Source organism: Procambarus clarkii, chromosome 90 (genome assembly GCF_040958095.1).
Source record: "Procambarus clarkii isolate CNS0578487 chromosome 90, FALCON_Pclarkii_2.0, whole genome shotgun sequence".
NCBI lineage: Eukaryota > Metazoa > Arthropoda > Malacostraca > Decapoda > Cambaridae > Procambarus > Procambarus clarkii.
The window spans coordinates 8,959,505-8,974,190 of record NC_091239.1 but is presented as its reverse complement, the minus strand read 5'-3'; the positions used below and the strand labels follow the sequence as shown (position 1 = coordinate 8,974,190).

General features: G+C 38.1%; 1 protein-coding gene across 1 annotated transcript in view; it reads left to right on the top strand.

The window, feature by feature from the left end:
- Positions 1-1,195: 1,195 nt before the first annotated feature.
- Gnptab (N-acetylglucosamine-1-phosphate transferase subunits alpha and beta) overlaps positions 1,196-14,686 on the top strand; it is a 29,581-nt gene continuing 16,090 nt past the window's right edge. The window contains exons 1-7 of the mRNA XM_045728080.2: positions 1,196-1,330; positions 3,586-3,762; positions 6,559-6,635; positions 7,956-8,108; positions 9,693-9,895; positions 11,622-11,743; positions 12,898-13,098. Coding sequence (XP_045584036.2) covers positions 3,628-3,762; positions 6,559-6,635; positions 7,956-8,108; positions 9,693-9,895; positions 11,622-11,743; positions 12,898-13,098 — 891 coding nt within the window. The 5' untranslated portion in view covers positions 1,196-1,330; positions 3,586-3,627. The remainder of the gene's footprint in view (positions 1,331-3,585; positions 3,763-6,558; positions 6,636-7,955; positions 8,109-9,692; positions 9,896-11,621; positions 11,744-12,897; positions 13,099-14,686) is intronic.

Genomic DNA, 14,686 nt, shown 5'->3' with positions numbered 1-14,686 from the left:
TGCCAAATGTCTCTCACGTTCTTTAATCTACACTATTTGCTGACGATACTACCGTCATCCATTCAGATCCCAACCTTTCCACACTAAATAATATTGTTAATTACGAATTAAAAAAAAATCCACTCATGGATGTCGACCAACAAACTCGCAATAAACAAAAAATGTCTACTACATTTTATCTGTAAGTAAATCATCAGACCAAATTCAACTTCAGATAGACAATGATAACATTAGCAATAAAAATGATGGAATGTTCCTTGGCCTATACATAGATAAGAGACAGCACCCAAACACAGCACATAGCCAATAAAGTTTCACAAATTTACGGTATATTCTGTAAAATCGGATATTAATGTTCCCCACTCTGCTCTCCTCTCATTGTATTACTAATCTATCCCTAACTTACATATGGTATCTGTGCATGGGGTTCAACCACTGCAAATTACCTCAACCCCATCAACAATCTGCTATCAGAACTATTAACAAACGGTCTTCAGACAACGCACAGTCCCTCTGTTTAAATCCCTAAATATAAACTCGACCCACACATTGTCGTATGCTATTTACATGTACAAAACTTTGTTCCTAAATGCTATTCCTGATCTGAAACTCTTCCTTGATTGTAATAGAACCCATGAACACCACATCAAAATTATATATTTCTTCGATATCCCTAGAGTACGTTAGACTAAATCTGTGCAAACACTCCACGCCAATAAAAGGACCCCAGTCTATGGATCTCACTCCCTAATGAATTAAAAAAAACAGTCAAATCTATGTTTTATTCAAAAGTAAGACCAGAAAATACCTAATTACCTCCTCATAGTTTCCCTACATTGTGCTTTAAACTCGCACTGTATCTTATGCTACTCACTCACCCAATTTTAGTACTTAAGATATGCAACATCGCCAGTATAATCAATTCAATACATTTTTGTTGTAGTTACAAAATTCTGTTACAATGTACCTTGGTAATTGCTCTTTTATCTGTTGCGATAAGGACCCGCCTGAAATGCTATGCGTGATAGTGGCTTTGCAAGAATGCAACAAACACCAATGCTATATACTCTGACAATCCAATAAACCTTTTTCTATATAAATAAATAAGTAAATAGTATAAATATATATAAAGCGTGAGAAAAGAAACGCGTGTTTGCACCAAAGAAAACGAAAGTTTTATAATGGCAAGAGAAGCGATCTCTTTACACTACCAAAACAACCAACGGAGCCAGAGGTTCCCACAGCAAGTCCGGGACTTTTCGGGGGACAATGCCTATTATACGCTGATGAGTGGCGCGCCTCCATGCAACACCACCTGTGTACTCGTCAGGTGAAGAGACCTTCACGTAAATTGTGCAAATAAAGAGAAATTTGGAGACTGTTGGGGGGTGCTATGTTGACTTGTGTAGGGAGAATAGGGTGGTATGGTCACTCGTGTGTGGAGGTGACAACTTGTGTAGGATGACATGTTGACTGATGTATGAGGTGATTAACATGTTAAGTGGTGTGAAGGCTAGCTGACTTTTTTATTTTTTGTTTACCTTACCCTATAAATGATAACACATAATTTTTCAGGAACAAGTTCCTTCTTCTGTGTTTTCTTCCGAGTTTGTCGGTTTGCTTACGTTTGTCATCTCTCTGTCTAAAAGATATGTCTTACCTTTTACATACAGTATTTGTCAAAAGTATGCGGTGCCCTGCTCGAGGCGTCGCATACTTATGGGGGAAAAAGGAGGATAGTCTTGTGGGTGACATTTGAGACAGAAGTATGTGGCGGGTCCATGACAACACAGTGTCCACTAGAACAAAGTGGACACTGTGATGTCATGTACCATGAATGTGATGTCAGGGACAACGTTTCCTTCTGAAACCCCACAGCTAGAAGGCTTAGTTAACCCCGGCATTCATAGTGAGCGGTTGTGTTGTCACTTGTATGTATTTTCAGCTTTTTAAACTTGTTTCGGGGTTTTTGCAAGGTAGTTTTCTTAATCCTTAGGCAAAGCTCATCGTCATGTGTTAATTCATGGGTAATGCAGTTGTCATCATTTGACGATTTAAAAAATATTGTCTGGGTTTTACACAAAATATGCAAATAAGGATATAATAGGTCTATGTGGTTGTAATGGAGTTTATCTTGACCCTTGAAAAAGTCCTGCTCATTAATTGCTAGTAAATCCTATTGCTCATTAGTTATTAGGTGAATGCAGTTATTATCATATTACAATTATCATTTGTGGGGTGTGCATTAGTGGCTTACCCCTTTGTTTCAATCTATACTCTCACCCATATTGTGTCATTTAGGTCATATGTCATTGCCCAGAACCCAACACCATTGAATATTATGTTCAAATGTTTTCACTACTCTATTCTGGTTGTAATGGAGTATACCAGGTAAACCAATCATCACTTGAAGCATTATCATGTGTTATGTCAATTATTTAATTTATCAAGCTATTCAACACACATACTCTTGTAAATAAAGAGAAACAAGTGGTGAAGCATCGGATGATAACACATGAAGCGTCGGCAAAGTGGAGCACGAGGCATTGACAGACACCAGACAGTCACTATGCAACCTTTCAGAATGCTTCCACCCAATGAAACAATAAATATTCACTTATTTTCGTCTTTTTCTTACATTTTGTGTACAAATGAATAATTTTATAATGAAAGATTATTTTTTTAATTTGTTTGCGCATCGGCGGGTATGGTCATTTTTACAAAGCCGCTGCCCAAGGATTAAGCAAGCCTCAAGCTTTTTGCCAGTTGTAAATGGCATCTCATATTGTGCATTTTATTAGGTTTTCTTTTACTTGGCTTCTCTCTTTCCATGCAATCTCTTAACAATAAAAATTGCTTTCTGATCCATAGGCTGGATGTGAGGCATGTACATAATTTTGCCATTCACCGATTTTAATCTACTGCATTTACATCAAGATATGCTGGAGCATTACCCAACAGCAGTAATGCCAATACTGTATATTATTTGCTTAATCTCTTTCTCGCATAGATATATTTAGAACACATTTTATCTCTTACAAAAATGCTCATAAAACTACTCCAAAAATACTCTCAAATGATCCAGTCATGGTTACTGTACAGTAGAGCAGAGAAAGTCAGTGCATGCAGTGTTTAATCTTGACCCTGCAGTTTTACAAGTAAAGATTTTAGTCTAAATGAGCAATCTGGCACAGTAACCTCTAGTCTGCTAGCAAGTGTTCTACTTGACCTACTTCACCACAAAAGGTGTTTCATCAGCATTATAGATTAGGAAACAAAATTCTGATCTCCCTTATCCACATGCAATTTCTTTTAAATGTCTTGTTGCACACTACATCAGAAACCTTACTCCAACCAAGTGCTATTATTCATCTATTCTGAAATCGCCCATATTGCCATAAAATCTTCAATGTGCAAATTATTAGAAGATATCTATGCTACACTCCTGATTTGCTCACCATCAACATGCACTCTTGTACAGTATATGAGAAAAAACTAGGTACTACTGTACCTTATTAAAATGATGAAAATGAATATTAATACATTGGCCTTATATAGGACTGTTATATGTATTTTTCCTTTTAGGGTGAAGTAATGGTGGAATTAAGGGAGTGATAAGATTGTAGAATGCGTGGACTCGGCAAATGGTTTCAGAAAAGGATTCTGGATGCCGTTTTGACACACCCTCCTCCACTGGTAGCTGTAGTTTTAACAATCTTCTTCTCAGTTTTTGCCATCGGCTTCTGGTGTGCCCATTGGCTGGTAAGTCTAGTATATCTGCTGTACCAATATTTACATGTGAAATATTCAGTAAATGTAATTACACTGTATAATTTTAATGCAAGCCATAACCCACACCAAAAATTATTTTTTAGCCCTTCAACTGCACTTGAATAAATTAATGCCAATATAATTCTTACTTATCATATTCACATTTGTTTAGAATAATAGTCACTGCTCTTTTCCAGTCCTCTGGTACATTGCCACAGTCAATGCTTTCTGAGGAAACACTAATGAGGGGATATAAAAAAAATAGTTTGAGAAAATATTGAGGCCATATGATAGCAAACCTGCAAACCTTGAACATCCCAAACACACACACACACGACCCATCATGGCCCAGTCGGTAGTGCATGGGTCACGGGTATTCTGGTATGCGGGTTTAGTCCCATCTTTCATCCATATACAGCATTCTTATTTCATATATTCATCATATTCTTGAGATTTTATTGAGCAAGAGTAGTTTGAACTTGATACAGTGCTACATAGCCTTCCTGGTTTGGTGTCTTCTTTTGATACAGTAATTACTTACTTGATCTTGATACTATTTTATTCCCTCATGCAATGAACTCTATTCCCCATGGATCTCTATCTAATAATGTAGAGTATGTATTTATAGTTATGAGTTTAGGAAAGAGTTTACTAGGCTTAAGTTGTAGTCATTCTGGTGATATATAATACTGTATATTAAAGTAGGTATGCAAATGCTGCTATTCACTGTAATGCTAAACCCCTGTCATCTGTCATGGTTACTCCATGAGCCATCAATGCACATGAAACTTTTCAGACCATTATATCATTATGGTGTTAGGAATCAGCATATCCTGCCTTTGAATATTGTTTAATAGGTCTAGTGAGACTAAGCACTTACTCATTATCATAATGGTAAAGAAAATTTCCCCATTGAGCATAGATGTTACCTGACTGCAAAAAAAGGAGGCCTGGTCAAGGATCAGGCTGCGGGATAACCCTCAAGATAACCTGACTGCATTATCTTAATGCAAGGGGGGGGGGGGGTCTCAAACTGGGGTGTGTGTGTACACTCCTGAGATAAATTCTGGTGAATTACGTTCCCATTCACCTGACCTGTTTTGTCAGGCCCAGGTTGCTTGTATGTTGATTGATTGGAAAACTTGCTTGATATGGATGTCAAGCTTTCATTATTTATACAGTAAAATAATTATAAATATATATATATTATATATTATATATTATATATATTATATATATATATATATATATATATATATATATATATATATATATATATATATATATATATATATATATATATATATATGACAATGTCAGACCACGGAGGAAAAATGAAACACAGACGAATTTGTAGCCAAACTTTATGACCAAGTCACCTCCATAAAATTTACTATGGAGACTGAAATTGATAAATGTTTGCCATTCTTAGATGTGCTTATTCATAGGGAAAACTCTTCATTAAAGTTTAGTGTTTACAGAAAACCTACGAACAATTTATCTTATGTTCATTATTTTTCAGGGCATAAATACAATGTAAAAAAGTCAATTTTTTCTTCAATGTATCTAAGAGCTCTTCGAGTTGTGAGTCCAGAATTCTTAGATGAAGAATTTAAGAATATTGATTCGATTGGTCTTAAGCTTTGTTACCCACTGAATTTTTTTGAAGTTTGTCGTAACAAAGCTCGTCGTACATATTATAATAATGTATGCAGTGAAAGGATTCGCCCAAAGAATGTGTTATGTTTACCATATTTCTCTGGGTTTGAGAATATTGTCAAGGCCTTGAAACTTTTTAATATAGATGTAATGTTTAGCTACGAAAACACTGTTGGTAAGCTATTAGTAAGGAACAGCCCTCATAGTGATAATTGCGTCATTTATAAAATACCTTGTAAGGAATGTAATAAGTTCTATGTCGGGCAAACATCTAAAGATTTAAAATGTAGAATATCGCAACATAAATACTCTAAGACATGGCCAATTGTCTAATGCTTTGTTTGTGCATTTGTCAGAAAAAGCTCACCAAATTGATTGGGAGAGTGCTTCTTCAATAACAAATTGTAAAAGCACCTATAACAGAAACATAATTGAATCTGCTTTGATACAGATCACCAAAGAAAGTAATTTGAATATTAGCAGTGGTCTATATAACTTAGATCCATTTCTAATAGATCAACAGATATATATATATATATATATATATATATATATATATATATATATATATATATATATATATATATATATATATAAAATATATATATATGTCGTACCTAGTAGCCAGAACTCACTTCTCAACCTACTATGCAAGGCCCGATTTGCCTAATAAGCCTAGTTTTCATGAATTAATGTTTTTTCGACAACCTAACCTACCTAACCTAACCTAACCTAACCTAACTTAACCTAACGTTTTCGGCTACCTAACCTAACCTAACCTATAAAGATAGGTTAGGTTAGGTAGGGTTGGTTAGGTTCGGTCATATATCTACGTTAATTTTAACTCCAATAAAAAAAAATTGACCTCATACATAATGAAATGGGTAGCTTTATCATTTCATAAGAAAAAAATTAGAGAAAATATATTAATTCAGTAAAACTTGGCTTATTAGGCAAATCGGGCCTCGCATAGTAGGCTGAGAAGTGAGTTCTGGCTATTAGGTACGACATACATATACTGTATATATAATATATATAATATGAACATTTTTCATACACATAATGATGGATAGAAAATTGTGTATTCAATATTATATTAAATAATTTATTTATATTTGTTCTTCCCAGGATGAAGTTAATCTTGCCGTTGATAGATCTCTGAATATTTTTACCGACAACATAAAAAATGAAAATCTATTAGAAAAGTAAGTTATTTTTGATGATTTTATAGTTAATCTTCTAAATTCTTCATCCATATAATTCTTCATCTACAGTGTCTGATGGTCGGGATCATGAGTGTTGGATACCATAATGGCTTGGCACTTTCCCCCCCTGATAATTCCCTTCCCTCCCTAAGCCCCTTGGCTGCTTCTTCCTCCTCTTTGTTCCTCACTCCTCCCCTTTGTTCCTCACTCCTCCCCTTGGTTCCTCACTCCTCCCCTTGGTTCCTCACTCCTCTCCTTGGTTCCTCACTCCTCCTCTTTGTTCCTCACTCCTCCCCTTTGTTCCTCACTCCTCCCCTTTGTTCCTCACTCCTCCCCTTTGTTCCTCACTCCCTCCTTTCATTAGTTCCTTCCTCCTCCCCTTGGTTAAGGAAAATTGCTTTGTTTTGTGCTTAGACAAAGATGCATGCAAATCAGTAGGGGTTAAATACCAGGTTGAGACTTTACTCCTTGCTATGGCCTTTGATTGTTTTTCTTTTACCAATCACCAGCAACTGGCATTTACGTTAAGCATTACCACTGCACAGGTAACCTGCCTAAATGTGGCCAGTGTAAGCATCACTTTAATCACAGTGACTCTCTCTCTCTCTCTCTCTCTCTCTCTCTCTCTCTCTCTCTCTCTCTCTCTCTCTCTCTCTCTCTCTCTCTCTCTCTCTCTCTCTCTCTCTCTCTCTCTCTCTCGCTCGCGCTCTCTCGCTCGCGCTCTCTCGCTCGCGCTCTCTCTCTCTCGCTCTCTCTCTCTCTCTCGCTCTCTCTCTCTCTCTCTCTCTCTCTCTCTCTCTCTCGCTCTCTCTCTCTCTCTCGCTCTCTCTCTCTCTCTCTCTCTCTCTCTCTCTCTCTCTCTCTCTCTCTCTCTCTCTCTCTCTCTCTCTCTCTCTCTCTCTCTCTTGATGCAAGTCACCAGTATAAAGGAGCCCCCTTTGTTCAATATATAATTGCTATATATTCAAGATATCTAGAAACCTAAGTTTTGAGAACAACATAAATTAGGTGTACAGTAGTATATAAAAAAATTGTGCCTGGCACTTCATTCCTGTAGTATTTGCCATTGTCTTTGTTCCTTCTGTTGGAGAGATAGTGTGAATAAATTGATAAATAGTAGTAGCATTTAAAAAACTTTGATGTATAATAGTATGTAAGTTGATGTCAAATATATTTGTATAATATTTAGTGTGGTTTTGTTAGACATGAGACACACTTGACTGTATAGGATTTGAACTAAATGATGTAAGTTAATTTTTAAATGCACGAGAAATAACAAAACAGCAAGATGGAGAAAGTTTGATAAATATTTGTTTACAGACTGTCCAGTGGTCTCCCAATTGATGTTGTATATACTTGGGTTAATGGCTCTGATCCAAAGCTATTGGAAGGACTGAAATCCCTGTCAGCCGAGCGTGAACACGACTCCTGTCCTCTCTCACACTGCCTTCCTTCACCATATATCAGCTTACTGTACGTATGGGCTTGAGTTGGTACAGATCCTTGTTAATGGCTGAAGGATTCAAACCAGTCAAATGGTATAAATGCCTCTACGGAAATAGTTTTACAAAATATTTTATGCCTTGTTCTGCTTATTATATAGTATACTGTATATTAATTTTATTTTATAAGAGTTACCCTAATGTAAGTTATGTAGTTCTTAGTTAAGGGTAATAAAAGTGAATCATATGTATTTTAGTTGAAGTAGAAAGTAAATATTGAGTTTGTGAAATTCTCATATTTTTATGCCTTTGAACACAGATTTCTGGGCAATGCCTCTCGGTAGTTACCCTAGAGCTGGGGAAGAAAGTTAGGTCGAGTCTCTAGGCACTTCTGGCACCATGGCTCGTCCTGACACTTGTATTCACCTAGTTGTGCTTGCAGGGGTTGAGCTTTGGCTCTTTGAGGTGGATTGGGGTAACCACTAGGTTAGTCAACTGACTAATTATTAAACAATATTTGGAAGTGAATTTCCTGTTGATCATTGCTTGTAGGAAATATTTTGACGAAATAACTTGTTTAGGATTTCAGATAGCATTAGCAGTCTCTGTGGCATAGTGGTGAAACACTCGCTTGCAACTTCGCAAGCTCTTTAGCCTGGCCTTGTATCCTGGCCGGGGAGGATTTACTAGGTGCTAATCCTTAATTGTAGCCTACATTCATCCAGCAGTGAATGGGTACCTGGTTGTTAAATGATTCTGGGAAATTCGTATTCCAGGGAAAATTAGGATTAAGGACTTGCCCGAAACGCTGTGTGCTAGTGGCTGTACAAGAATGTAAGAGCTATTGCATATACAGTATAAGTAAATAACAAATAAATTCTCATGCTTGCCAGCTTCACATAAGCTACCATTGTTGTTCTGTTTGTGTGCACATCCAGTGTTAGTACTGAAATTATCTCCCCCAAGTCATTTTTCATTTTCAATTTCTTGCAATTGTTGAGGGGTTGAACTTTAACAGCTATTTCTCTGTGCATTCCTTAAGTGTGTTAAGGTAGTCATAGAGCACTCTACAGTGAGAGCCCTCCTCTGATGGTTGCTTGTGATGCCAAGGAATGTTTCAGAAGTTCTTTCAGTTTTCATGAAGGGACCTCTACCAGACATTCTGGGATGGATTAAGTATTCCTCAATAACTCCCTAGCAGCCTTTAACATGTTCGTCATTTCCATTTTCCATAGGTGGTACAGTGCAAGGTTTTCATGCTGCAGCTGGTGTCCACTGGTGGTACGCACAAGTGGTTCTAATGCTGTTCAAACATCGATGTTTATTTCTGGGTGTTTGATATTGCTATTACAGTGATAGGAATGGTATGTCTTTATAAGTGTATCACTGGTAGACACACATGGCTACATGAGAAATCAACAATGTACTACAGATGAAGCGTGCTGTTGTCAACTTGTTAATGACACCTTTAAGGACTGCTTGGAAACATCCCTGTGGTACTGGTGCCAGTGTGTCGTCCCATCCAGTGGACACAGCGAAGAGTACTTTAGAGAGCAGCCAAATTATTTTGTTCCAAGAGGCATTGTTGATATTAAATTAAATCATTGTTTTTCAGAGATTCCGCATTATCGAAGGCCAAATTAAAATCGATACCTTCAGTACTTGAAGTTGGGCATCTGTTAGTTACGCACAATAGTCGGCCTCACAACTTTACTTTGATTCGTGTAACGGAAGTGAGTCAGATTCCAACAATTCTGGAGAAAATATCACTTCTTGCAAGAAATGGCTCACAACCAAAACAGGCCTACTGGACTTCAGGTATATGTTTTATATTTCAGAATGCTGTAAAGTATTGCTAGGACAAATGATGTACAGTAGGCCATTCTTTACTTTATGTATAAAAAGGATAAATAATAGTGTAGGATATAAATTTTCCGCTCATTTATGTGTATTTTGAATTAGATGGTGTAAGATTTTAAATATAATGTGTTAAATTATTGAGGAATGATAGACCTTTAGTGATAATCTGATATTAATTTAGTATATTACTTGAAGGTTATGTTGCTGAAAATTGTAAGAGCTATTTTCATTTCTTGTCTGGCTGCTGTTACTCTCATTTAATAAGCAAATGCAGCTGTTGCAGTTGTTTGATCAAGTGCATTGTGATCTATATCACTGTTTCTCCCTAAAGCAAAAATCTCCTGGCTCCAGGTCAGCCTGTGCTTAGTCAGGCTTGGTTAATAGTTTACACCCACACAGCTAGATCTTTTATATAGCTTTCCCTGTCAGGCCTTATTGGTACAAGTGAGATACTAGAGAAGACTCAGTTCAGAATGAGATGACTGCCAGAAAGCACATTTAAAACAACTCAGAGCTATGAGGCCCATGTGCTCAGCTATGTTGATGTGACGACTTATATTTAATTTTGTAACTAGCTCATCAAGATTGTAACTTGTTTAGCTAAATGAATTGTGGGGTTCAGTCCCTGAGCCCATTATGTGCCTCTGTAACCCTTTCCACTACCGCCCCACAAGATGGGTGTGGTGCATAATAAATGAACTAAACTAAACTAACTCATAATTGAGGATCCGGGGTTCAGTCCCAGGATGGGAGACAGTTGGGAGTTAGGCAACTGTTGTGGGTTGCATCCTGGGGAAGTTCATCAGTAATTGGCCTGTGTTGACCGCAATAAGTCTACAAGCTTCCAGACTCTGACTATGGAAAACCGTATGATAAACCAAAGTGCTAATTTAAAATCCAAGATCTGCCATTTTGTATTCTCACAAACTTCTTGTTGCCCCCATTCATAAGTTACTGCTTACTGTTCCCAGGTAACAGCATCTAACAAATGTGTTACCTTAGAAATGTAACATTTGTTGCATAATTAGCTCATTGTATTAGCATCCTTGGTTCTGCCTCATTTTATGTAGCAATCAGTGCACTATTAAATTCCATGCCTAGAATATCCAATGACTACATTATTAGGTATGCTAATGATGAAATATTCCTTATCATTGAGTATACTGACTGATATACAGTACTCAACATATTGATAATGTTTTAGACTTGTCTAAACCTAGGTTTTAGTTACCTAGGTTTTAGTAGTGTTTACATGGAAAATAACGATACTAAATCAGCTCAGGCAATGAGTCACAATAACGTGGCTAAAGTATGTTGACCAGACCACACACTAGAAGGTGATAAACACAATCGACTTGAGAATGGTCCGGGATGGACCGAAACGTCGTTATCCCTTCACCTTCTAGTGTGTGGTCTGGTCAACATACTAAATCAGCACTTGCCCAGACAGCTGTTCATATAAAATTTGACTACAGGAGGTCTCTAACTTACAAACAAGCAAGTTATGAACATCTGACTAATGAACAATTGATCTTTGTGAACAGCTCCCCCCAAGTCCTAATCTATACTTTTGGACTTTTTTTTTTTTACAGTTTTTCAATGGAAATGCAAGTTAAGGTAATGTTAAGCTAACAATTTACATATAGTTAATAATATTGTTGCTTGACGTAACATTGTTTCACAGATGTTGGTGGTGGTTGGGGTATGAAGCAACAGCAGGCAGTGCTGGTTACTGGGGGTGGAGATGTACCTCATCAAACCCTCCTCACATCTCTCTTCCCTCATCGCACAAACATTACAGCCTTAGTGAGTGAATATTATATCATTCTAAACTATTAATAGTAGTAAGTTGTTGCTTTTGTTTTATTCATTACAATTTCAATAACTTTTGTTTCTAATTGTCTGTTTTTCCTGAAGAAAACTGAGCTAGAAGTTTGTACATTAGAATAATAATGAGGTTTCTGGTAGAGATCCTTAGGTTGATGCTTGCTGCCTGGCAAGCTCCATTGAATTCAATCCATGCCAGTCCCTAGCGAGTCATGTAGAAGCCTACTGGGGACCAGGTAGGTCCCTGTTAGACTTAAACATGACCATAAGAGGAGCCTTGGAACATCAAAACTTACAAACATCATGGACCTTTGGGTCCATGATGTTCATGAGTTTGCAGCTCTGTTCACTCATTTATTTTGTATTATGTCTTGCGAAGATGTTAAGGGCTGTAGGATTTTGGGGTTCCAACAAGTCACCAGTACAATACTGGTGACTTATTACCTGGTTAATGTTCCTGGTCCACACAGGACTTGTGTGTGGCTTGGGGGGGTAGTTAATGCATCACTAATTTCCCCCCTATTATCAGGGTTATTTTCTGCAGCTCTCCTCTGCCCCTTTGTTTTGTTCTCTGTAGTGACACAGCAACAAGAAGCCACCATCGAAGCCTTCCCAGAAAACCAGCATTGGATGTAATGAGAGGTCTCTTTCTGGCAGGTCATTTTGGATCCCTTTTCTCCAGTCAGGGGCTTCAGTATTTCCATTTTCCTGGCTAAATGATCAGCATGTCTAGGCTAGATTGATTAAAGAAGAAGGTGCACAGTTCCCTGGCAGTGCACAGGTGGAACTAACGAGTGCACTGCTTCACTCCCAGGGGGTTTGTTTCTTTTGGGGATTCGTTATCTTGTTTTCTATGCTGTGTTTACCTTATAAGTTATGGCTTGCCCACCTTTCTGGTGGCCTTTTCTTGGTTAGAGTGATCTAGTATCCTCTGCTCCTTGTGCATCTATAGAGGGGAACCAGGTTTTGGCCGCTTGTCCTTGGTAGGCTTGCTATGAATAACAAGGGTTCTGACATGGATTGAATTAGGTGGAGATATCCAGATAGCTAACAACGAGCCACTAAGGACTCACTAGAATCAAATATTTCATTACATTCAATGCTGTTCTTTTACATAATTATTTTGTTAATAGTGCAATGTGTCTGGGTCATCAAGTGTCCAGCTTGTGGAGTGTAAGGAAGATGGATTAATCACCACGTTACTTCAGTCCAAAACTCACATAGAGATTTCACTCAAAAGTGTGATTAAAATTCGACAAGCAATGCTGATGCTTCAGCCAGACACTGAAGATCACTTGAAGGAAGTTGATGTCAATAGATTTGAGGATAATGAGGTGAGCACTGTTTTGCTAAAATATATGTAATTTTTTGTTCACACCTTCGGTGTTACCTTATATGCATGAAAGGTATATTGGTTTGCCTCCATCCTTTTGTATGAAATGTTCCTCTGAAATTGCCGTGGATTTTTAGCAGGATCCTGCACGAGGTATTCAATATTTAGATTTTAAGATTCATTAAATGAGTTGTATATTTTCTGAAGGGACTCAACTGCAGCTTCCTGACTCTAGCTGCACTGAAGGTAGGTATACACATACAAGTTGCAGCTGCCCCAAGAGTCTTTAGTAGACTACTGGAGACCAAAGCTAAAACCTGGCCCACTCAGAGGTGCAGAGACCAGAGGACTGTTACAGTCACTCACCAAGGAAACATCCAGAAAATAAGTGAAGCAAGACAGACAACTGCAATATTTGCAAAGAAATGAGAAACAAAGCAGCAAATGATCCTTCCAGTAGTTTGTTCAAAACTTCTTTGTTACAGTTTGTCACTGCTAGATGACAGCACCATGGGACCTACTGGCTCCCAAGCCAGCAACTCCTCAGTCCTTAGCCGGATGTCCATCTGTGTGAACCACTCCTTGAGTTGCCAGCCTTAAAGGTTATCTTGAGATGATTTCGGGGCTTTTTAGCGTCCCCGCGGCCCGGTCCTCGACCAGGCCTCCACCCCCAGGAAGCAGCCAGTGACAGCTGACTAACATCCAGGTACCTATTTTACTGCTAGGTAACAGGGGCATAGGGTGAAAGAAACTCTGCCCATTGTTTCTCGCCGGCGCCTGGGATCGAACCCAGGACTACAGGATCACAAGTCCAGCGTGCTGTTCGCTCGGCCGACCGGCTCCCAACTGTTTCTAGATAAGTGTTGCCTATCCTTTTTACTCTGTCCTCTGAGGAGCCCATTTGCTTGTGGATTATTTCAAGGTTCAGTGTTAGCTTAATGTGCATGCTGTTTATGAACCTCACATTGTTGTGTGAACTTATGGTTATTATTCACCTCAAGCTTCATATGCTTAGGGCTGCCCTTCTTTAGGCACTTGTTTGAAATTTTCCCAGCCCTGACATAGTGAGTTTGGGAATTCGTCCCATAGAGGCCAAGCTACTGTGTAGGGTGTCTCACCCAGAGTAGTGCAAGTACAGTACCTTTAACTCCTTCTTTAAATACACCAGAGAAGATATCTATGCAAGGGCAGTGTTACTAGGCACCCAAGGAAGAAAACATACCTAAATGCAATGAAAGTCAAACCCATACAATAAGCTGGATAGAAACATGCCTCTGAATCTAAACACTAAATTAAGGAACTCGTCAAGGAAAAGGCCATTCTTGCAGAACGAACAAAGTCCAAGGCTGGCCGGCATTTAGTTGAAAGTGGTGGGCTTGCCCACAATTAGGGGACTGTAGTAAGAAAAGAGCATTTCATTACAGACAATGCTGGGTTTTTTCTTTTTAAGGAATCTAAATTCGAACAAAAAATCCAGTTGGCAGATTTGGTCTTTTTCGCAAAATCTGCTGTGTCAGGGATTTTTGGGATGCCATAATATTTGTTTTGTATTCTAAATGTTGATAATAAATTCTGATCATAAATACTTA